A 25302-nucleotide genomic window follows, 5' to 3' on the forward strand; every position below is an offset into this window, starting at 1 on the left:
ACTTTGTTATGACAATATGCGGGCAACAATTTTTCACTTATTTCCCTAGCGGGAAACATTGCATTTATTTAAAGTCATGTGACTACGAATGAACCAATCATATTTCAAATACACAGCACCAATGGTTAAATAAACTTTACAGTAATTATTAAACAAGTGGTCGACTTGTCCCATGCACGCGAGTAATATAAATTAGGGCCAACCAACACAAAAACCGCAGAAATTATTTTCTGGAATTCGTTGGCATGCAAAATCACTGAAAACGACCTCCGTCGTTCAGTCGTCGTACATGTGTTCACTCTGACAATTGTCGCCTACACATGTTCCTAGCCTGGAGGGATAATTTGAGATATTCTGTCATTCGTGTCGCAAAATTGAGCACGAATAACAAAATATCTCGATATAGTTCCCGCAGACTTGGAAGATAGTTGACAATTGTCACCAGTAAAATGTGTGCGAGCAAAGTTCACCAGTGTGCGTCAGAGCTAGCAAACCAAAGGTCGCAAGTTCGATTCCTAACGTGGTCAAGGTAATTTTTCAACAATTCAGCTTGCCAGGTTAGTAACTCAGAGTAGCACCATCACAATATTAAATTGATTTCATACACTTGAATCATATGACCTCTAACTATGATGTTTCGTATAACAAGCAGACTCGACAAGCGTACATATATCTGACTGTATCTCGATGTATCCAAGAGCAATATTTAGGGACTACGTGTCGAGGAACACCCATCTTTGTGATAAATCCGACTCATTACAAATTGCCATAACTGCATTGTTTGTTGGAGATTGCGACAGACATGTCCCACTTGCCGGATGATAAAGAGCTCTCGTTTCCTTAGGAGTTGAAAAAACATAAAATGATAACTGAACTGTTACGCGGTGAAATAACAAACGCATTTGTCGAAGAGAAGTGACCCCTTAGGATAGTTTGTAAAAAACTCAAAACTCCATAGATTCGTCTCCAGTCATCTACTATACCAGTATTCCAGTAACCAGTTATTAGAGCCCCTTTCACTACACTCAATTTGTCGGCACGGCACGGCTGGCGGGTACCCGTACCAATTCCATCCGTGCTGGGCCTTTGTATTGGTAGCCTGAACACTAATATAATTGCGTACGGGCAGCAAATTTAGTCGTGCCGTGCCATTTGCCAATAAATTGAGTGCAGGGGCTTGAATTTCAATTTTGTTTTATTCCAGGGGTATCTCAACAATGCACGTAAATTTTGTCGGCAACAAATTTGCATTACATCATTCTATATATAGTCACCACTACCTTGGTGTATATCCACTGTTGAGTGCCACCGTCTTCGTGACATTTACTAAGCTTCGGGAAGTTAAATTTTCTCACATCAAGACAGTATTTCAGGCGCAATTTTAATTGCTGGGCATCGTCGAAAGTCCATGAGTTCTACAGATAAACAAAAAATCTGTATTATGCGTTAATGTATATAAGCCTAAATCCTAATCCTAAGTCTTATAGTCTTAAATTAGGTTCGTCGTTGATTAGGTTTAGCCCTAAACCTCAATATAATCCCTAATCCTAACCAAATCTCAAGGATTAAAATCGTGTTTTAGGATTTGTGGGTTTTTAGATTCGTGGTTGGTTAGGTTTAGCCCTAATCCTCAATCTAACTCTAATCCTAACCAAATCTCAAGGATTAAAATCGTGCTTTTAAGATTTACTACAACTGGAACTAAAACTTTTTTCGGAGCTATAAATTATCCCCATTCAAAAATCCTGAGAATTCTCCAGTAGCATGTAAACTAGACATATATAAAATCAAATACCTTGATACGAACAGCACGACAAGGGCGAAGAATGAGATCGGCGTCGTTTCCCACTGACTCCGTAGACGTATCCAAACAACTTCCAAGAAAGTTGGCGAGCTTTGGTAAAAACGAGAGTGTTAAAGGGGTTAGCAAATTACGACACCGCTAAATTCCCACATGAAATGAATTCGTAAATTACGGGTGCTTTAAAATCTTATGATTACCACAACAATTAAATCGCATCTATTTTTAAAATGGTGCCATTATAATATGTGAAACCCTGCACATTAGATTACAAAAGAACATACAACCCTGTTTTTAATGGTAATGTTTTCATGCACAATCGAATCGGTTCGAAATGTTCCATACATCAGCCCCTTATAGTTAGCACGATGCATCTTATATCCCACAAAAATCACCTACCCTGCCATTTGCGACGACCACGGTTTTCTTTGCGATGGGTCGACGCCATATCAGACTGCTTCCTTTGCGTTCAGAAGGTACATCTAACTCAGTGTAGACATTGTACAAGTACCATTTGAATGAGCGGCATTGGAGCGCCCGTCGTAGGTCCTGCCTCGCACTTACATCGCCAAAATCGTTGCCTTTTAAATGGCGTCTCGTTTCATAAAAATGTTTCTTGTATTCGTCCATCCATACCTCGGCAACACGCATTGAGTTGAATGACATCGTGTCTCCTTTGCCGTTCGGCCCATACGGTCGGCGCTGTCGGAACACGTGACCAATGCGTGAACACGGGATGATTTTCAGTTGACCACCACACATCCAGATCTGTGAACAAATGCAGATTTTCGGTAAGTCTGCGTGGCTTGCACTCAGAGAAATTACGGACTTCAGGCGCATACGCTTGTCATGTTACCGTCCTACATGCGATCCCTATTATCCTTAAGAGCGGAACAGAGTTGCCTTCGTGTTGAAGCCAAGTAGTTCTGGCTAAATTGTGATATAAGCAACACTATAGGTTAAAACCATATGTTAAAACATAGGCAGCCCAGAAATGTTCTCGTGGCGTTTGCACGTGTACGTGAGTCTACTCGGTCTATTATTAGGATAAGGTTGGCAAGTATTTTTACTAAAATATACTACAACGTTTACTACGGCCCGAATATCTTGCAAATTACAAATGAAAATAATATTTAAAATAACATCGGTTTAAACGCCGGTAATTTGACTACATTCTCCCGAATGTTTGACTACATTCGTGCGAGCGCCACAAGAACGAACACATTTCTGGGCTGGCTATGGTTAAAACAGCATCTTTGATCAGTTTACATTGAAACTCGTGCATGTAAACAAGGCTAGCAGCTTACAATACTAATTTTTTATAGGAAATTTGCAAACCTCACACGACTATATCTCCCCACTTTCACCTAATCTAAGCTGTTACTTTCAAAACTGTGGTACTGGCTGGACTTCCCAGACGTAGAAACAGTATTTTGGCTCAATGTTGTTGTGAAAACGGCTGACCGTCTTGCCTTAGGCAAAATCAAAAATCGAGTGGTTAGTTTGTCAATCTTACTCACACGAAACGAAATTTCAAGATTTTCTCCGCCCCAAATTTCCATGCCATCATCATATCCTCCAAGGGTTCTGAAATATTTTCTATCAATTGCAAACAGCCCGCCTGCCATGGTCGGTGATCTGATAATGATTGCGAATTTTATATATCGATGACGATATATAGCAAGTGATATACGAAAATATACAAAAATTTCTTTATAAACTTTATAGGAATGTACTCTACCTGATAGGTTTGTGAAATCCTCTTCCGAAACGAACGTTGATTGGTCAACTGGTTCCCACTGAAAATGCAGCCCCAGTTGAAGCCACCTTTGACCAAAGGTGAAGCGGCATATTGGAACGTGTCGGGGTTAACGATGTCGATTATCGGACAAACAACAGTGTCCCGTTTTCTCAATATTTCCTCCAGCAACGGGGGCAACCAGTCGACATTCACTTCGCAATGGCTGTCCAGAAACACGAGGACCATCGCCTTTTGCAACAGAAGCCCCGAGAGAACGGCCTCGAATGAGACCTTCCCTTTTAACAGCGCGAAGGATCGAGATTTTACTGTAGTTCTTCGTGTAATCTTTCAATCTCCCTCTTAAGTGTTCTGAACGGGAATACGTTATATTATTGAATACACTCAATAGATTGGAATAATTATTAAAGAGGAGGTATATATAACCAGTGCTTAACTGTGCTTTCCCCGGGAAAATTTACAAACGCTAAAGTCATGCAACTCTCCCACTGAAAAGTTAAATTTTGTAGTCAATTATATTTGGAAATTCTTTCAAACAAAAATGTCCATATATTGATATTGAAAGTAAAGATATTGACCAGACCTCATTTGTCAAAGTCACCTCAACAAGACGCCTGCTCAGGCGTTCACTCGGGCTACAGTTATCTGGCTTGAGCTTGTCACGCCTAATTTTTGGTGTTATGGCATATTCGTGACACCCGCGGGAGAAACGCTCCTAGCCCCCTAGAACGATTTCGATTTTCGATTCTCTACCCACGGTAGCCCGAGTAATAAGGCTTACAGCTAAGTTCTATACAGTCTGACAATCTGACGGATGTCTGATCTAACTGTGATAAAATATTTCAAACACCAGTTATATATAGTGATTGTGCAAATGACTCATGTCAGTCATCTGAAGTAATATAATTGTGATGGTGCTACTCTGCATATTTACAAACATAGCAGTTCGCTAAAAAAATATCTTGAGGATCTTGAGGATCACAGGAATCAAATTTAACAGTTGAAGAAGACTAAATTGTCACCAATACAGGAAGCTATTTTCATTAATTATTACATAGCTAAAACTTGAAGCCCTATTTCTAGAAGTCCCTTCTTATAGAAGTCTAGTAAACCCTATAACATAAACTCTAGGAATCAGTAATCTGGTTTCCTACAGTAAACCCTACTCATCCAACAATTAGTAAACTCTCGCCCTGGTAACCTAGTAAATCTATAGCAGTAAACCTGGACTCATTCATAGACACAATGATTGTGATATGCACATCCATAACAGAAACAAAATCAGATAAAACTTGAATATGCCTGCATGAATTCCCAAACTAAATATATTTTATTCTAAAATATTTACTGCACTGCTTAGCTAATACATTCTTTGCAAAAGGTTTTTCCATGCATGTACCTTCTGTGCTGAAGTCATCCATCAAGATTATTTCCTGTAACAAATGATCTGGTGTTCTTTCCAAAACACTATGTATCGTACGTAACAATGTAGACCAAGCTTCATTATGAAAGCAAATTATAACGCTTGCAGTTGGAAGATTATCAGAATAAGTCAATTTCTTGCAACTGAAAAGAAAAAGTACTTGCAAGTTGAATTTACTCCAATATTTTATGTCTCTGCAAAATCGTAATATGAACAAGATTTGATATTGCAACTTCTTCTGGTTGGCTAATATGCAGTGTTATTCCTTAACATTCATACATGCCCAACAGCTAGGGCCATTGGATGCAAATTATGATTGGAAGGAGGGGCTGAAAATGCAAATATAATTAAGTGACTTTGTTTCAAGGGATGTGGGGAAGCTAGGGAGGGGGCATGGTGTAGGTCATAACAACAGCTATGTTTCTATATGTTTCACATTGGAAATCGACCTCTTTCACATGTGCAATGCAATTTGTGCTATTCATTATACAAAAAAAGATAGTCATATTTCTTTAACAGTAGCATATAATTAATTTTGTTATGCAGAAGGGCAGGTAGCTAAAAATAAAGACATATATTCTCTGATAGACAAAATATATAGAAATATATACATTTTTTGTGGTTGAGGGATGAGGAAATAGTGTTTAAATTTTAAAAAAATGTTGCAAAAATTATTACAAGGGCTGCAGTTTGACCAGCCCTCCAAACCCCAGGTTTTTTTGCAGCTGCAAACCTTTGGAAAATGTGAACAAAATTAAAGAAATATATTATTATATTAGTGAGCCATAGACAGAGAATACAATACTTGAATCATGGTAAATGCTCCAAATTATACATGCAGTAGGGAAATATTACAGGAACCAATTAATATTACAGGAACCAATCAAATATTATATTAAAATAATACGAAATATGGTACACCTACAGCAAGGCTTGATTACTTATGAAAAAAGGTTAGAAAAATAGTGCTCGCATAACTTCATGAAGGCTGAGACTTGTGCATACGAAAAAATTGGTAAGAGTGAATTTGGAAATCATGAAACAAAATTCCTTCACTAAAAATACAATCACGCAATAATTATATAACTTTCAGACCTGTGACACGTACAATTGGACACTTAACTTATTATTTGTTGCCTAAAAAGACCTGGGATCTGAAGCATGACATCTAAATTTCAATTTTGAGTATGTACCTTTCATGCCTTGTATCTGGAATTGCTCTGTGACTACCAATCCGTCTGCTTATAAGATCATTAAACGCATGCTTGCTGTACCCCTCATCTCTCATGTTTTGGTCTGCCGTGTCTTTTATCATTCCAATCATAAGTCCGGCGTTTGGATCCCTAATTTGGTGTTTTTCAAGTCCATGTTCTCCTTCGTCTGAGCAAAGCGTTTCATCAGAACAACCTATTAACCATCTCGAGTTTGGAGGTCCAACAATGAGACAAACCGTAAACACGATAATGCCAATTAATAGAATTATAATGCGCGTACGGAATTTCACTCGCATGCCACGTTGTCCTCCTGTATACAAAAAATGTATACAAAATTACAGAGAGAAAATGTATTATACCCTTTTCTTTGGAGAAGGGCCTTCATTTCAACATACTTGTTGTATATTGTATTTGTTTATCTGTAATTCAAAAGGCAATGGCGGCAGCTTTTATAAAGCAATATAATATGTAAATGTCAGATAAATTTGTATACAATATAAAAAAAATACCAAAGTCTGGTCATCGCAGTATAATGGGCATCCGAAATCTGGAACCCCACTCCCGTCTTCTCGCCATTTGCATTTTTTTGCATTTTTACGATTCGGAGAAGTTCGGAACTGTTTCGTTCTAATCTCGAGAAAGCTCGGCAAATAATCGCTCGTCGCCGTTAGGCAATATATGCCCCCAGCAAAGCGTCTTCTCTCTCGTTCGCAACCGCCATGTTGGCTCACACGTTTCGGAGAGTCGTGAAAGCGGCGTCAAATAAAGCAATTTATCCACAGTATAGTCGACATTTGCAGAAGAGAATAGTACCAGGATGCTTCAATCTCGGTAAGTGTTTTCTATGCAGCGTTTCCAGCATTTGCTTACCTGTAAAATTTCAATGTTAAAATGGCCGAAATATATAGAAATTTCTCAATTCCCAGTTCCACATGTTGCATTCACTGTACCGGTATAATGTTTTAGCCTGGTGCTTTTATAGGGACGTGAGATTATGAGAAAACAGATTTAACCTGGTATTCCAGCAGTACGTTTTAATGGCTTGTAAGCCATCAATATAGCGAAATTTTATTATATATAATCTGAAGAATAAATGAAATTCCTACTTCGTATTTAAATTTGTGATATGCACAGATTTTACTTTTAAAATAGTAACTTATAATTTTTTTTTTAAAAGGAGTGAAGGTATGCTTTTTGTAGTGTCTTCATGCGTATTTCAGTTACATTTATTCTTTTAAAATAATCTTTGCAGAATTGCAAATTGATGAAATTGTACTTTTTTTACACTTGTACAAAGTTCAGCTTAATTGTTCAAGGAGTGATCTTGTTAAACCACATGCATCTGTTGTTAATGACATCAGCATTGTTAGGGTTGGTATGATAAAGGAACACATGACAAGTATTTAGTAGTCAACAATATTATGTCCCAGTCCTCTAGTGACCAATTTTGGTGGTTCCTAGCAATATATAATAGGACCAGATTGCCAATACACATGGTAGTAATGGTGAAACCTGTAAGATAAATCTAAGATAGCATAAGAACCAGGCAAAAAAACATCGTATGACTTTCATTGTTTTTGCCAATTTACTATTGTCCTTTTGCTTTACATTTTTGATTTACAGTTAATTTCAGAAAACGTTTTACACTCCAGTTGCAAACTATGTGTGGAAGCTGTCAAGTGGGTGGGAAAGTTGTCACTTCCGTTTTGTAATTCTCAACAAAGTTCCAAAGTTCAATTTGAACTTCGGAAATTTGAATCACTTTAAAATGGCCACTAAAATATCAGAGCACAGCAATTTCATGCAAAAAAAAAAAATTTGTTTTCAGTTCTTGCCGTCCGTACTTAATTTCCCCCAGTTTTCGGCTCCATTCAATTGTTGTCAATAGATGTAATGACAGTATTATAAACAGTGGCTTTTGTTAGCACCAATCTTCTGGCAATTTCTGACATAGATAAACCTGAGTTGTATAATTGAATAATAATATTTCTTTGCATGAAATTGCTTTGCCTGGTATTTTATAGTGGCGATTTTATAGCGATTCAAATTGCCTGCAAAGTTCGATTTCAAATTCAGAAGTTTGATATGAAATTCCGAACTTAGACAGCCCCACCTGACTGTAATAATTACAAATTTCTACCAGAACAGAGTAGTCTAATTTGATCCCTAGGAATAGGTCTTAACAAAAAGTTTATGTGCTTGGTTCTGGTCTGGTCAATTCTCATCAAGTCGCATGTGACTGCTGTGCATGTTCGACTAGGCAATGCAGTTATAGTTGTATTTATCTGACTTTCAGAGAAAAGATTTGTTTCAACAAACAAGAATGATGCTGCAAAAGAAGCTGCAAAAGCTGCAGCTGTTAATAAAGTCACCCCTGGTAGAATCACAGCAGTAATTGGTGCTGTTGTTGATGTGCAGTTTGATGATGAGCTTCCACCAATCCTGAATGCCTTAGAGGTGCAAGGAAGATCAACTAGACTGGTTCTAGAAGTAGCACAACATTTAGGTAAGAAAAATTACCGAAACTGCTTTGGTTGAGAGTGTTCAACTGGCCTGGAGTGTTAAATGATGAGCTGACCTAAATTATAGCGTTATAGACTACTACTGTATTTACTTTTTGATCTATGAAAGAAAATACAATCAAATCACCATAGCTGTAAAGAGCATAAAATTAGTAGAAATGTAAAGTTTGGTTGCAAAATTTTGCAAGAGGTGGAAAATATACCGTGCAGGTCTTGCTAAGTTGGCCAATTTTGTATGCTTTTGTACTATGGAAATCATTACCATTTTGCCTGAATGTGGTAACAATCTCCATGCATAGTAAAAAAGTATACATGTTTGCCATTTTTGCTAGGCTATATTTTTCGCATTTACAACATTTCGCAAACAAACTTTGTATTTCTACTAATTTTAATACGCCCTTTTCAGCTCTTTAATATGCCCTTTGCATTTTAATGGATACAGTAAATAAAGGGTAGTCTACATGCACATTGGGAACATGTTTTGCTGACGAAATGTACAATACAGTTGTATGTCTAGCTCTGGCCTGCTTTTGAATCATTGCTTCTGAATGTTTTAAATATATAGTTTTATTGTTCCAGGTGAAAACACTGTTCGTACTATCGCTATGGATGGTACAGAAGGATTGATTCGTGGCCAAGAGTGTGTTGATACTGGTGGACCAATTACCATTCCTGTTGGCCCCGAAACACTGGGCAGAATCATCAACGTCATCGGAGAGCCTATTGATGAACGCGGACCTGTTCCTACTGACTTGTATGTATTATCTACTTACCCGCATAATTCCTGCCTACGAATCATTCACAAACATTAAAAAGTCCAAAAAAATGTCCGTAAATTTTGTCTCGCCTACGAATTATTCACAAACATTAAAAACATTTGTTCTCTTATTGCACTGTGACTATGACGTATGCTCTAAATATACACTGCTCGATTTTGCACAGATGTTTTTTTAAATTATCCACTTTCAACATTCTTTAGACGATCAGCTATTCACGCCGAAGCACCAGAATTCGTAGAAATGAGCACAGAGCAAGAAATATTGGTTACTGGTATTAAGGTTGTTGACCTTTTGGCACCATATGCTAAAGGTGGAAAAATCGGTATGGAGACAGTCGCGTTAAATTTTGCGGTTAAAAATACGTTGCATGTTGCCAGTTTCTAGTAGCTACTTCAAGCTTGCCCTGCAAACGAAATAAAACTATTTCAGTTAACACTTTTTTGTCTTAATGAATTGGAATGAAATATAATGAGGCCTCTTGTATTTGGACTGTCAAAATGTCCACGCATGTCGGTTGTTTTGTTATTAGCCAATTTCTGATCGTTACAGTTCGTACTGATTGCGATTGCATTGTGTTTAAAAGGTCTTTTCGGAGGAGCTGGTGTGGGGAAAACCGTGCTCATTATGGAGCTGATTAACAACGTTGCCAAAGCGCATGGTGGTTATTCCGTGTTTGCCGGTGTTGGTGAGAGAACGAGAGAAGGAAATGATTTGTATCATGAAATGATCGAGTCTGGTGTTATTAATCTTAAAGATAAATCCTCGAAGGTAAAGTTTCGGTAAAAAAGCGGGTACCAGTTCATCGGTTACCATCGTTTTGTCATAAAACAAAAGCTGAAAACGCTCAAAACGTTACTGAAGGTTCTAAGTGTTCGAAACTTTTCGAAACAAGTCTTTGATTTTGGCTTTTACAAGTATATGGTCGACAAAAAGTCGTGATTGCCGATGAACATGATCGGCAACGTTTGGAATGTTACTCTGATACTGCCTATTTTGTAAAATTTGTCGTAATTTTGGTTTTGGCTTCATTTGCAGGTAGCGCTTGTATACGGACAAATGAACGAGCCACCTGGAGCTCGTGCTCGTGTAGCATTGACTGGTTTAACCGTTGCTGAATACTTCCGTGATCAAGAAGGACAGGATGTGCTGCTTTTCATTGATAATATTTTCCGTTTCACTCAAGCTGGTTCCGAGGTAAAAATATGTGCAGATGGCTAGGTTTGCACTACTATAGTTTCTGTTTTCTGCGTTCAGAGTCTTCAAAGCCCCCAACGTCTTCGAAAGTTTTTTACGTTTTCAAATACATACTGTGATCAAAGCCTGACACAAACTTTGATAGTGCAAACTTGCTTTATTATCTTGCACGTGTGCCCTTATTCAGATGTGGTAACGAAAAAATTGTGAAACATCTCCAAAGTTGTACAGTATGTACTTCTTGTGATCGTGGATAACAATGTTACCTTCCCTCAAAGACAAGATTCTGGGTTCCACTCAATACCAACATGGTCTACCTCGAATCAGTTCTGGTGTGTTCAGTCTCTTAGATTTTCTTAACAACGACTATCATTTTAGGTGTCAGCTTTGCTGGGTCGTATTCCATCAGCTGTAGGCTACCAGCCAACTCTTGCCACTGACATGGGTACTATGCAAGAAAGAATCACGACAACCAGGAAAGGATCTATTACGTCCGTACAGGTACCGTACTGTATTTGTTATCCTCTGGGTTCTGTATATGAAAAATATTTTGTCAGAATGTAGGGTACAGACGAAATGTTCTTTGAATCACTGGTTTGTGTTAATCTTTGTTCACACATACTCCTGAGGCCAGTTTATGCAACAGTTGGTCAACGTTTTTCAATTATCACAACACCCTAGATTGTTATTTAATTATTTTGTGGTGTCATTTTCTTCTTTTTTTTCACTGTCAGGCTATTTTCGTACCTGCTGACGATTTAACTGATCCGGCTCCTGCGACGACGTTCGCCCATTTGGACGCCACCACCGTCTTATCTCGTGGTATTTCAGAGTTAGGTATCTACCCTGCCGTTGATCCTCTTGACTCTAGTTCACGTATCATGGATCCTAATGTTGTCGGTTCAGAACATTATAACATTGCACGTGGAGTCCAGAAAATCCTGCAGGTAAGCATCTCGAGCTATTGCGGCGATTTCGTGATTTAAATCCGTGTGGGCAAGCGAACTATTGTACATAAACGGTCTAACTGTTTTGCTGTATTCTTGAGGGTTCATTCTAGCCGCAGTGTACAGTATACTAATCTATAACGCGTTTTAGGACTACAAATCATTACAAGATATCATCGCAATTCTGGGTATGGACGAGTTATCTGAAGACGATAAACTAACAGTTTCCAGGGCGAGAAAGATCGAGAAATTCTTGTCGCAGCCGTTCCAGGTCGCCGAGGTTTTCACCGGTCATATCGGCAAGCTTGTACCCATCGAGGTGAGTTCGTTTCGCTACGCGTACAGTTTCCAATGCCGGCGAGAAGTTTGGATCATGCGGGGCGGCAAAATACCTGGGCTTGGAGTGCTCGGAGGACCCGGGAATAGAGATATGTTCTCACGTTTCATACATTACTTGCAAGGAAATGCCATAATGTTCTATACTTATGCATACTGTATTCCTCTTTTTAGAAAACCATCGATAGCTTTAAACAGATTTTAGAGGGTGAGTTTACGCATTTTAGAATAAAATCTGTTAATATAGGTGGTAAAAACAAATGTTCAATGAACACTCCGACCACGGGTTTTGTATTATGTGAAGCGTTGCGTTTGCGTTGTGAAGCAGCGCGATGCGTTTTATTCTGATACCATTCACCAAAGAATTATACTTACCATCTTCTCACCTCCCTCAGGTAAATACGATCATCTTCCCGAAGCCGCATTCTATATGGTTGGTGATATTGATGATGTCATCCAAAAAGCTGATAAACTGGCTGAAGAACTTGCAGCAAATTAGACTGTTTCTATTATAGCGATTTTATTTAGTTACGAAAAGTTTCACGTGGTTACCTCGTGTGTTTGAAAATAAAGAATATTTCCTTTTGATTCACTAAGCTTGTTTCGACTTTTGTCTTGTTCTGTTGCGCATATGCATGTTATATACACTATAGTAGATCGATACAGAAAGACCATCATCTGTGCTATTACAGAAAGACCATGAAAGAGAGACTTGGAGCAAGTCTATTCCCCACTGAGTCTTGAACATTTTACCCCTCGAGGCGAATCCCCTAGACCGGTATGGGTCTTGGTCTTGGGTGTTGCGAACGAGTCGGGATTTTGGGGATCATCATGTGACTTGACCGACTATAATGAGAATGCAAGTATAAGTGAAGTCTTGTGACTAACATTTGCCGACGTGGGCGAAGTGAGAATGTTGGTATAGGCCATTGTATGGTTGGAAAATTGCATGGAGTTGCATCAAGTTTTAAAACGCTTAGCGTTTGCAAAATCGATATGTGTAAAGTCGCACCCTTCAGACAAAAACCTTAGGAAAGGTCAGTATATTCTATACTTAAGCAGTTACGCATTCAGTTTGATCGCTGTTTCTGATACGGCGGACGTGTGTATTTACAAAGTCACAGTCGAAGGTGTGTCTTAAGTATTTACTAAAAATACAAACGATTTGTGTCCAGCAATCTAATCTGTCACTTCCTACTGTTCTGTCTGCAGCATTTTGGGGATTGAAAAGAAGGGCCTATCCCTACCCATTCTTGACGCCCACATAAATGTTCTCTTACGAGCAATGTTGCAATATTGTGACGCAATGTTGCAATTTTGCTTGTATTGGCAAGTAGTTCAAAACAATAGCATCATCGCCTGCGATTGCGCGCTTTCAAATTTGGGACTGGTAAAGAAAATATTATCTTTCAGTTTCTGGAAACAATACTGCATGCATGCTGAACCAGGATTGAAAAAAAACTACTATTTCTACGCCTGCAGTTGTCGAATTTGCTGAGCATATTGATTAAGACAACAAAACTGAGTAGTTTAGTAGTTATGCTTCAGAGTCATTATTCAAACATGAAATCTGTACTCTAAATAACGTCCCCCTAAGGTCAGCAATTGGCGATATTTTTTATATTATATCAATACTGATCGTTTGTTAAATATGTGGCTCGAATTCGAAATCGCGTGCGACTTGCAATTGCAACATTCCGTCACAATATTGCAGTGTTGTTCGCAAGGGAACATCCGGTTTGACCGTAAATGAAACCTGAGAATTGTGTGATAATCAATCAGAAATACTATTACTAATTTACTATTATGCGGTCCTTCATAATGTATGTGTAGCGTTTACAATGCCAAAAAAATCTATAAATTTATAATACTCTTACGTGTTTTCATTTTTTCGAAGTTGTCCCATTTCGTATTCGAGGAAAGTTAGTACTCAGAAACAGAGTGCAAATCCCCCTGCACTTTCTCGGGATTTCCCTATAGAACTGCCGCAAATATTGACGTAATCCCAAATTTAGAAGCTTTTTTATTGGTTAGCTTCTGTTATATAAAGCAAAATGCATCTAAGTTATGATTATTCTGTTTGATACGGTACGAAGAAGTATTCAGTGCACATCGGCTTTCAACTGAAATTTAAAGCAAGGTGAGTCTTGGATCACCCGAGAGGAGATTAAACGGCGCTTGTTCTGAAGATTGCGCCACTGAATGGTTTCTTGATATTCAATCTATTTTTTAATTCAGTATACGCTCAACAGGGTTTCCGCTTTGTTGCATAACATGTTGTGGCTCGTTTTACATTATTCAGTTTAGATTCTTGATTTGAACTCTTTTGTGATAAAACCTGAACACATAAAATGGGTGACAATCAATCAAAAGACCGTCCTCTCACCGCTGGCGAAGGAGCGGCGATAGGGGCTGGTATTGGGGCAGTAGCTGGTGGATTATCATTAGCATTAATGGGGCCAGTCGGATGGGGAATTGCCGCCGCAACATTTGGATCAGCCGTAGCAAATGGAGCGACAGGAGGAGCAGCTTTAGCTCTCAATCCAGACTACGAACCTGGTGAATATTCAGTGTAGTATAACAAGGCTATTCGTTCTATACTTTGCTTTTAATACTTTTTATTTTGGGATGTATGTCTCAATTTATTACCATTTGTACTTATAGCCTTTAATTACCCCAGGAAAATCTACAGATTTAACTTGAATTCGAAGTATAAACAATTAAATGTAAGAGGGTCCATCTTCGATCAATCTCCAATCTTAAATACTAAAATGTAAATATATATAGATATATTCAAATGAGCGCTGTTATAATCTATTTTGACTATCATGATATATAGATAACGCTAAATCCGTCACTGATAGGGGCGCAAGAAAGGTAGACACTGACAAAAAGTCTCGGATGTATGATCATTATATAGAATTATTTATCAACAATTGTGTGATTGAATAAAATACATAGTCCTAGAAAAAAGCCCTATAATAGAGCTGTCTTCCAATTGCGGCAGAAAATAGCTTAGGCTACTTTAGGTATTGGTCTACAAGAGTATATCATCCACAGATACACGTACGCTTAGCTTAACGGACCTACTTTTAAAATAACATACTACTACAAAAGTTTAATGACGAGACTTAACGCTTTATTTTGATTAGCATCTGGAGTTAACCTGTTATCTTTAACTGTTAGCTTAACCAATTTTATATCATCAATTATATACCAATTAACCAATCGATTAGTCAATCATTAACGTTCTTTGACTTAATTAATCAATCATTCTACTGTGTTATTTCTGAACTGTCACTGCTAGACTCAACCATGTCGCTTTCCAGACGTGTCTTTGTCGCTAAAATAAGAGTGAATATATCAATCCATTACCATTAGCTGCATACACTGTAAAGTCAATTTGGGGGATGCTTCGGCCCTTTTACATGTAAATCTACATTTTTCTTCAGTGTTGCTGATTTCTCATACGAAACATATTTGAATAAAATTGCTTATTTTTTCAATTACTTTTTCGCTTATTTTCACTAAATAGAATGAAAAATGAAAAAAGAGACGAATCTGAGGCAACCAATTTCAAATTTGTTCTTTTAACAATCTGTTTTTACATGCAGAGTAGAAAAACAAAAATTCCGCAAAATTTGTTATTAAGCACAATTAAATATTAAAGATATAGGAGTATACTTACCTTTGACCTTTTCGACGGCACTGAGTTCGAAGCCGAATACACCATCGAGACCTTTCAATTTGCTATTTTGTACGACTCGGTTTGGTTGGAATCGTTCCCGAAGATTAGAAACTCTGACAACGACACTGCGAGGTACATTGAACAATTCCATCGCCTTACGCGCGATCTCAGGCAGAGGCTGACTTGGGATGTTTTTAAGTTCTTCAAATGACAAACCTAAAAAATTTGCACGAACCATGCAAAAGTAAGTGGAATCCTTCGATCTTTTTAATTTTAAAACGTCGTCCACTCTCGGTGATCATTCATATTGGTAGGCATGATATCTCTTGAAGAATGAATGATTCGATTGGATTTTATACCTTATTGTATTACTTGTATATAATAAACGTAATCTGACACCAGCTCCGGTTAACTCGAACCCCCGGTAACTCGAACAATTTTTCTTTCCCCTTGGGAGTTCGAGTTAGCGAGGGACTACTGTATCCATAAATACAGTTTATTTATTAAAAGCTAACCTTTCAGGTTTTCGAATACCACTCTTCTTGGGTCCTCATATTTCACACAGACTCCACCAGGCATATGTTTTAGGTCCAAATAATCACGAGGTAGATAGGCTGTTGCAAGCATTTTCGCATCTATTCCCATGAAAAGCGAACTGAACTGGTAATCATTTCCCTTCTCCTGCCAGTCGGACCAGATTTTGTCAATGAAACCGTGGTGCTCGAAGAACTCTGGTGCCGAGGCAGCATCAGTGCTACACATCGTACCTTCTATGCAGCAATGAAAATTGTCGTGGAAGTCCACACGTAATTGTTCCTCAAAATAAAAAAATTCTTTAGCAGAGTAACTGAGCAGTCTCTGAACTTGAACAGCGTCCTGGACTCGCCCGTTAAAATTGCGTGTGAGACAGCCTCCCCCGGCAGACTGAATTAGCGAAAACTCGCCCCTTCGAAAAGGACCCGTTTGGACACAACTGGACTTCGCAGGGTCGCCATCTTCACCAAAACCACTCTCGTCTGTCGCCCAGAAATCATTGTCGAAAATTTCGTTGGCCACGAGACTCCAATCCCAGTACGGAACGGTAATGTCGCTGTCGATTTCACGTAGAATATTTTCATATTCAACTAAAAACCAGCGATGCCAGGGTAGAAAATATTTTTGCGTGTGAATACCACGGTAAAAAAGTCTTTTATGGATAGTTAGCAGGTTTTCGTATCTAGTTTTATATGGTTCGGTAGAGGCTGCAGTTTTGACAGTGTTTACAAAGTGCGCTTTCTCTTCTTTCGTCAGACCCGTGAGGAATTCTTTTCGTACGCGACACGTTCGTGAAACCCCTAAAATAAGGTGCAACCAAGCGACTTTGAAAACAGCGCTGTAGAACTAAATTTACCAGAGGGGAGGGGGGCTTTCTTAAAGAAGATGGGGCTGTGGTACGTCATTGTGTGACGTTAGAAGTCGTCACTGAGGTTTCTCGTATAGAAGAATAAAGAGATATCGACTCGCATTGATTATATTACATCCTTTAATATGAAATATTAGTTGGCTGGCTGCGCCAATCAAAATAGCTCCACAAGACTGGCACTAGAAGTACTTAGATTTGAGCCTAGCCATGATGAACATAGGAACATAAAGAGATATTGATTTATTAAGGAATTTTTGGAATTGAATTTTTGATTCCACTTAATAAAAATGTAGCCAAGTTTTCTTTAATATTTTTTTTAAATATTATTGATAGTAGAAGGGTTTAGGGGAGCTCAGCCTTCACAGAGATTTAAAAGGGGGGGCTCCGCCCCTAAGTGCCCCTCCCCCGCTCTTCTACAGCACTCTTTGGAAAGTATATGTGTCTATGGAAATCATGCATGGTATTTTGGCAGCAATTTTTCCAGATTTTCAAGATTAAGGAGTGATTTTCAGGCATAATTCTCCGAACTCAAGGCATTGGTAATAAATGATGGTGTTTTGATGTATAAAATTTCAATTTTCTTTGTTGGTTGTATTTATAGTAAAAAATGCGTCGTTGTCAAATCACGTGGTCAAATCGATCGCTACACACCAGTGCTACACACACAAAATAAACAAATTACTTCATGCTTGCTTGTTTGTGCGATTTTTATTACGAACTCATTGCAATCGTACGCACTCGCCAACCATGGAGAAATCTATCAAAATCATTACCTTGAACATTCATTTGAAACAATATTTTATAATCCCCGCTATTTGCATATTGCAAAACTATAGCGAAATTATGCAAAGTAATTGGTATTGCTACTTTAATTACGGCCTTCTATTTTAACATAATTTGTTTAGGGGTGCCCCTTTATGAATTTTTAATATATATAGAATTAAAGTAGTTTCAAAAAATGATAGTAAACTACAAATTTTATTCGAAACATACAGAAATCTTGATTCGAAATATGCAGAATAAAATTTGTATTATGCTATCATTTTTCGGAATTACTTTTAAGATTTATGATACTTATTACTTAAAATTATTTATAAATTCTCTATGCGAACTATAGCAGTTCATGTCATGGGGGACCAACAGATTTATACAATCTATTATATTGGGTGTGAATTGCAAGGTGGCTTACTTTTTTTCAGCAGCGTTTTAAAGATTTCATCATCTGATATCCCAACTTTAAAACCGACTGGACTGTGCTCTGCAAGTTCAGCAGAGAAAAAAAAAAGCCAATCAAGATAAATAAAACGCCAATCGTTTCTTAAGTAAGCTGGGAAGAAAAATAAGTCTCAAGGTTTAAACACATAAAGATCACGTCTTCTACAATTTGGTTTTAATTTACCTCTCTTAAACATTTCTTCCCCAAAGACCCCAAAGCTGGGTTTGGTTAATGCTATGCACACCAACAGCGTCAAAATGCTTGTTCCTCCTTCCATCTCGTCTGCTTGTGATTCTTCTGGAAATGGTTTTGGACGCAGGGTGTTTTACAAAAAACTAGAGAAATTTATTAGCACAATTGGAAAAAGCTTCCAAAATTTGGGAAGGTAAGCTTGGTTGTGAGGTATACACTGAACTGACTGAAGAATGTGAAAATCGTATGGATTAGGTGCGTGTAAACGGAGGCGCCGCACCATTTGCAAATATCATTGCAGAAAGATTTTTTGTGCTAATATATTCAGTAATATCGTTGATGTTTCCCGGGCACTAATACGAAGCTATATTTAGCCGATTTCAACTTGCCGAACCAAATGAATTTTTTTTAACGAAATCATGAATAGAGTCTCAATCCAACTTTAAAATATGCAAATATATACAAACTGTATACCTATAATACTTGTAACTATACTAACTATCATAAGAAGGCCATCTACTAGAACTGAGACATTTCTGTGCAGTGGCGTACGTGAGACGATAATTGGGGGAGGGGGCATAGATTCATATACTCATGTTGTTCAAGAATAATTTGAATTGTTTTAAACCAGTGTCTTTACAGGTCTGTTAACATAAATATATGAATATGTGCTCCCCAAATTATCGTCTCCCGTACGCCACTGTTTCTGTGCATTCATTAATCGGAAATTCAATGACAGGAAAGCATAATTTTATTATTTTTGTTTTCATGTTCACGACCTTTCAAGCACGGCCTAATTTCGGCATATCACTATTAAGGCTGCTATTATGAGCTTTGGTCTTTATACTGTAAGTTATTATGAATGGCATCCTTCGTATGGCGACCTAAAAGTTCCGAATTGCGAAAGTGGGATTTACACATCCTACAGGAATCTTAAGATAACCCTCCGGGTACTTCTCTATAAGAATAAGAAAAGGATGTGTAAATCCCACTTTCGCAATTCGGAACTTGGTGATTTCGAGACTGATTAATGCTAGGAGTTTGGGTTGGCCATGGTACAAACAACTTTACCACGCAAAAACGAGAGACATAACAAACGCGCGCAATCGACTAACTTGTATGTTGATAAAAGTGATGTCAACTAAAATACAGGAATCTTAAGATAGACTAAATTACATTGATATTGGTAAAGAACCTAAGCATACAAGCTTCCCGCTTTAGTCCGATGAAACACGTAATAGTGTTCTAAGTTATTGCAATCAATTCGGCGGTGTTCGGCAAAAAGTAAAACGAAAAGAGGTATTTACATTTTTTGCGTGGTGCCTGGCGCAAGCATTAGAGACAGGTACAGGTTACTATGTTTAGGGTGTTAGTGGTCACCACCAGCAAAACTCTTGGTGATAAACTGTATGCGTATAAAGTTGACGTACTCCTTGCATCAATCAAACGATGCCAGATATTATACCAATGCAACCTTACAAGAATATGGCTGTGGACAAAGGTATGGTGAAGTCCAAAGTTACAAAGTCCAAAGAAATATTAGGTGGCCATGGTGTAGATACTGCGATCGACACAGCAACACACAAGGAGATTTCCTTGATATATTTATTTAACTTTCTAACTATATAAGGAGATTTCCTTCATAAGGAGACTGATACGATTTATGTAATAATTTCTAAAAGATCAGATATTAATAAAGATTATATACATTATTATATATTATATATATCCATTATAGATTTTTATTACATTCCAAATTTTTACAACAATAGATGTCAATGCAAATGAATTCACACATCTTTGAAAGCTGGCTAAACTAAATCACTTATATCAAATATAAATCCTTTCAAGCGGTAATACAGTTAAGTAAATGTTAAAATAAAATACCTGGAGGGCGGATTTCCTCACGCGCGTTCGAACCAATAAATTTTCAACTTAACCTTACACGTAACTGTCTCAAATACTCCCAAAGTCTCAAAGTCTACTAAGTGTTATATTACATATGTGGTCATAGCTATTAGCTGTCACCCATTTAGCGCATTGGCAGTCTTATTAAACACTCTACAACTACAAGGTTATATTCTCTGGAAACTTTCAAACCATCAAAAGGATGATGGGTCGCTGTCATTAGAAGGTTTCTCATTTGCCCTAGCTTCGCTTGTCAGGTTCGGCGGAAAATTTCTGTGTTTCTAATAGTTATAGAAACACGTTTCTCGACCAATCAGCACGCGTGTACTATAAATGTTATATTATATATAACTGTATATAATATGACGTACCGCATGCATTGACCGGACTGGCGGGCTGCCTATGGTAAAATCGTTCCAGGTTTTATTGATCGCGGGTCCGTGTTTCAGATATTGCGTACTCGTGTCCCTCGATCCTTGATTAGAGGTTCCGGGACTCCGGGTCCTCAACAAAGCCCTGCAGCAATTTATGCCGTTCAAAAACGAGACATGGCTCAAGCAGTTGACGACGTTTCGAATGCTAGCATTGCTATGTCTGAAAAAAATCTCAATTCGGATGAGGAAGGACTATCTACTGACGAGGAAGATGATTTGAACCGCCTTTTGATAGAATCTTGTAGTGAAAGAAGGCAAGTATTTTAAAAATAATTTTGACGGATATATTTTGTCACGCCGCATTAAGAGACATCGGATATACATGCATGTAACTGCAACCGCAATGTTTAGATCTTACTTCTCATGAGATTCGATCCATGATCTAATATATAGTTTGGGAAATAGTAAATAATGAAGCTAGTACATTAAGAACCTTAAAAATTCTGTATTATTACAAATATCTTACCACATTTACACGTGGCCGGATGAGTTTGGGACCGGACAATATTAAAAAAAAGTTATCGATAAGATTTTTTTAATTGGGTAAAACAATGTTTCCACTTTTGTATTGATAACTTTTTCTTAAAATTGTCCTGACAATTACTAACCATCTGGCAAAACGTTCACTGGAAAAAGAAAACATTTGTAATTTAATGATAATTGGTTGCCATATCAAAACGTCATTGTTGCCATGGCAACGGCTTTTATAATATTCTATAGTTGGCAATCAATATTTTCTTATTTCGAACATGATACTCAATACGTTAAAGCTAATTTCAATTTATAGTTTACAATGTTGGTGCTTAAATCTACATAATAAAACCTGTATTCAACAATTTTCTGAAAACTCCTGGGAGCCACCTTAAAGGGATGATGTAGAGCCTAAAACAGTCGGTTCTAATCTCCGGGCGAAATTAGTAGCCTCGCAGGGTGCTCCGCACCGGCTCGGGGAAAACAGATATTGTTAAAACAACTAATTTAAAATGAGTTGTCTCAATGATCAATTTCCCTTTAATCAATTTTATTTTGTGATTGTTATATCATTGGTTAAAAAAAAATAAAAAAACTGGTTGTTTTATAACCAATGAAAACCTGATCCAATCTAAGGAAACGAATTTTGAAATAAATAAACAAATATCAATTTGTAGTAGCACCTCGTGTATTTCACTAATTTCAGTGTTATATGCAGAGCTTCTTTTAAAAAGATAATCGCGCTCAACCTCGTTCTCAGGGCCTTTTTGGACTTTATAGCGCACTGATAAAGGCCCGCGGGGTATCGGACCGAAACTCTGTATGTAACAAATACACATGGGTGAGTTGTTTTCTTTACACATTGATGGTTTGGTTATGAATTCACCATTCAAAAATTGAAGAACTTTTTTCCTGTACAACAACAAAAAATGAAGAAATGAAGATCCTCTTCCAAGCAAGTTTTACCTTAAATATATAGTTGTACTTTACTGAATTTAACTATTTATTAGTATATGTATTAGATTGTGGTACATGTATAACAATGCCTGATTACTGAATACCAGTCAATCAAAACAAGAGTGCGATCAGTTCAGGATTACTAAAGAAGTAATCTGTATGTTGACTCTGGATCACTCAACTGAGTTTTTTACCCAACTTAATCTGAATCACCAATGACTGACTATACGAAATGGTCAGCGCTGCTTTGGGAGAGAAAGATCTGTGTGCGTCCATGCATCAACCAAGACCGATAAAACCAATTTCGACTTGGGAGCGTTGAACGTTGTTTTTATCTCTCATTTATTGTTCAGGAGCTTATTGTTAAAACTATAGAAACTATGCGTTGGAACCATTAACACTGAATTTTTCTTTATCTAATCAAGAACAAAAGAAATTAAAAACCCTCGAACTCTGACAAAGGTTGATCGAAAGCCTTTCCTAGTGCAAACTTGAAGAAGTTGCGATACGGAGGTGATTATTTGCTATACCGGGGTTATGGCGAGATAATCTTTTGATTAACGACAATTTGAAAGACATCCCTAAGCGGTTCTGGGCTATCTATCCTATAAATTCCTATTTATTACACAGGAAAAAACTTGTACTATCCCAGATTTCATACCAAAATCTGTTATACGCGCAATCCCACTAACCAAATAGAAACTACGTCCAGAATGTTGGTGAACTAATCCCAAAAGCAACAAATCTGAATGGGGACTAATGGACAGTAGAGAGATCAAATCCAATACAGAGTAATACAAGGAATGACCCTGCACTAAGAACTGTTGAGTGTTGACTGCTAGCGAAGCAATCGAAGCCACCGAACCTGATGATATCCTAGCAAGGTTACTCAAAGACATCATCGGTTATTCCTCGAATCACAACAGGAACAAGAGTTTTCAAGTTTCAAAGGGCTTACTAAACTTCAAATTTTTAATATACGTCACGTTATGAATGAATGAGTGAATGAATGAATTAATTAATTAATGAATTGATAAATGAAGTGAATGAATGAATGAATGCATGCATGAATGACTTTCTAACTTTTGTCGATTTTTCCGCATGTTTGATATGGACTCTGCTTGCTTATTTGTTAATTGTTTCAGGTATTTTTTGTTGTTTCGAGCGCATCTTTTAATTAGTCTGAGGTAAATGGTTGTTGTTGTGTTCCGCCCTATACTATTATGATTAGCATATTTAGAGACAGATTGATTTATAATCTTATATTTTTGTATATTTATCTTCATGTTATTAGTATTAAACACCCTACAACTACAACTATGCTTATATTCTCCGGAAACCTTCAAATGTGAGCATGCAAAAGATGATGGGTTGCTGCCCATAAGATCATATTGAAAAGCTTTTTCAATTGCCTATACAATGCAAGTTCTGGTTCAGTCCTGCAAACATCGCCTCTATACAAGTTTTAGCAGTAAAGAAAACAAAGTTTGTTATGGTGGCATCAACAGCTGTTGCTCAGAAAACCATATTCCGCACGGAGATTAGGAATTACACCCAGAACCTGGGAGAACATAGCGAATCCAAAGTTGTCCAAATTTTATGTCATGGACGGTCGACGTTGGGTGGTTTTGTAAGTTATGCGCATGCGCGAGAGTAGCCACTGCTAATCAAGATTGTTCTGATTGGCTAAGAGAGAAAGTATCTATTTAAACGAGAACGTCGGCAATTTAACTGTCATTTCGTAGACCTTTTTGTAAAAGCGTTTCATAAACTTTGTGCAAAATAAAACGAGAAGAAACAAGATATATGAAGCATGGCAGATAGCAAAGAGTACTGTCAAGACAAAGCGGTGTAAGAGAAATAATTCATAATAGTACTAGTGTGTAATTTGAATATTGATATATTGACCGGTCTGGCCTGCAGAATATATTAGTAAGAAACTTCTTAGTGTTCATAATACGCCCATCGCTTTTATAGCACCTTCAGCAGAGAAAGTAGTGGAACGGTGGGGAGAGATCAGGTGCCGCTTGCACAAAAGCCGGTTAACTTAACCCTGGATTAAAGCAATTCTTCACAACAAGTTTTGTTTGTTTACAACGTAAAATAACTTTTTCCATAATGAATATATGTTATTTACCAGATTGGAGGTCCGTATAGGTATAGGGAAATATTTCCCTATACGGACCAACTAAACTGGTAAATAATAGATTCATTTTTTTCTTGCGGTCCGAAATCCTATTTTAGCGTTGGCTCTGTGCTTTCAAATCTCGCGCGGTCCGTACTCGAGAGGTTCAGAAGCGCCAAAACAGCGCCTAGCTTTGAACAACGGCACCCTGAAGAATTTGATTTTTTGAGGAAAGATTTCAGCACTCTTTGAGTGATTTTAGTTTTGAATTCGGATTGAAAACACTTACACCACGAAGGATGGCAATTGGTGAGATATATAATTTTACCATATTAACCGTACAAAACCTAGTTTACAGTATATCTACCATACTCCAATAAAAAAATTCATACGCATATTTTAAGACGAACAAGATGTATAAAAATCCTGGATACATTGCAAGTTTCATAATTGGAAATTAGCTCTCACATTTCAGTACTTAATAATATGATTTTAGAATCTGAAAGTACGATTTCGATTTCTGGAATAATTATACTAATGCAATTTAGGAATATATTCAAGCATGGATTGTGTTTATGCACGCTTTTGATTGTTAGTGGCAACTTTTATAAACATCTGATTTCCAAAGCAGTCTTTTTTATACATCCTGTACATATTGCCTTTTCAAAAGATTAGAATTTCGAGCAGTAAACGCGAAAATTATCACTGGTGGTACATATGTGTAATATTACGTAGAGTATAATGAATAGAGTGCATAAAGAAATTTTTGTGTTGCTCTAAAAGTGGGTTACTTAGTAAATCGTTTATGCCTATATATTTATTGTGCATGTGTTTATGCCTATATAGTGCATTCATTCATCTTTAAAATTTAACAATTATGGCATTCACTAATAACGACGCTATCTTGAAGGAGACGCACTGTAGGTTATATAAT

The 25302-nt window shown here is 37.4% G+C and overlaps 2 protein-coding genes and 1 pseudogene across 2 annotated transcripts; 1 reads left to right on the plus strand and 2 right to left on the minus strand.

Moving 5' to 3' along the window:
• Positions 1–35: 35 nt before the first annotated feature.
• On the minus strand, positions 36–6685 carry LOC114534192 (annotated as a pseudogene).
• Positions 6686–6884: 199 nt separating this feature from the next.
• On the plus strand, positions 6885–12567 carry LOC114534210 (ATP synthase subunit beta, mitochondrial). Its single transcript, XM_028555768.1, has 11 exons — positions 6885–7028; positions 8494–8703; positions 9299–9473; positions 9699–9820; positions 10082–10266; positions 10534–10692; positions 11071–11193; positions 11427–11639; positions 11791–11958; positions 12150–12183; positions 12371–12567. Exons 1-11 carry the CDS (start codon positions 6917–6919, stop codon positions 12472–12474), a joined length of 1605 nt encoding a protein of 534 aa, XP_028411569.1. The 5' UTR covers positions 6885–6916; the 3' UTR covers positions 12475–12567.
• Positions 12568–15241: 2674 nt separating this feature from the next.
• On the minus strand, positions 15242–18558 carry LOC114534193. The gene is made up of 6 exons (XM_028555747.1): positions 18465–18558; positions 18255–18323; positions 17839–17895; positions 16179–16997; positions 15664–15879; positions 15242–15318 (listed from the first exon to the last, which is right to left on the minus strand). Exons 1-6 carry the CDS (start codon positions 18556–18558, stop codon positions 15251–15253), a joined length of 1323 nt encoding a protein of 440 aa, XP_028411548.1. The 3' UTR covers positions 15242–15250.
• Positions 18559–25302: the final 6744 nt, after the last annotated feature.

Source organism: Dendronephthya gigantea, unplaced genomic scaffold (assembly GCF_004324835.1).
Source record: "Dendronephthya gigantea isolate DGI-Jeju-01 unplaced genomic scaffold, DenGig_1.0 000098F, whole genome shotgun sequence".
In the NCBI taxonomy this organism is placed as follows: Eukaryota; Metazoa; Cnidaria; class Anthozoa; order Malacalcyonacea; family Nephtheidae; genus Dendronephthya; species Dendronephthya gigantea.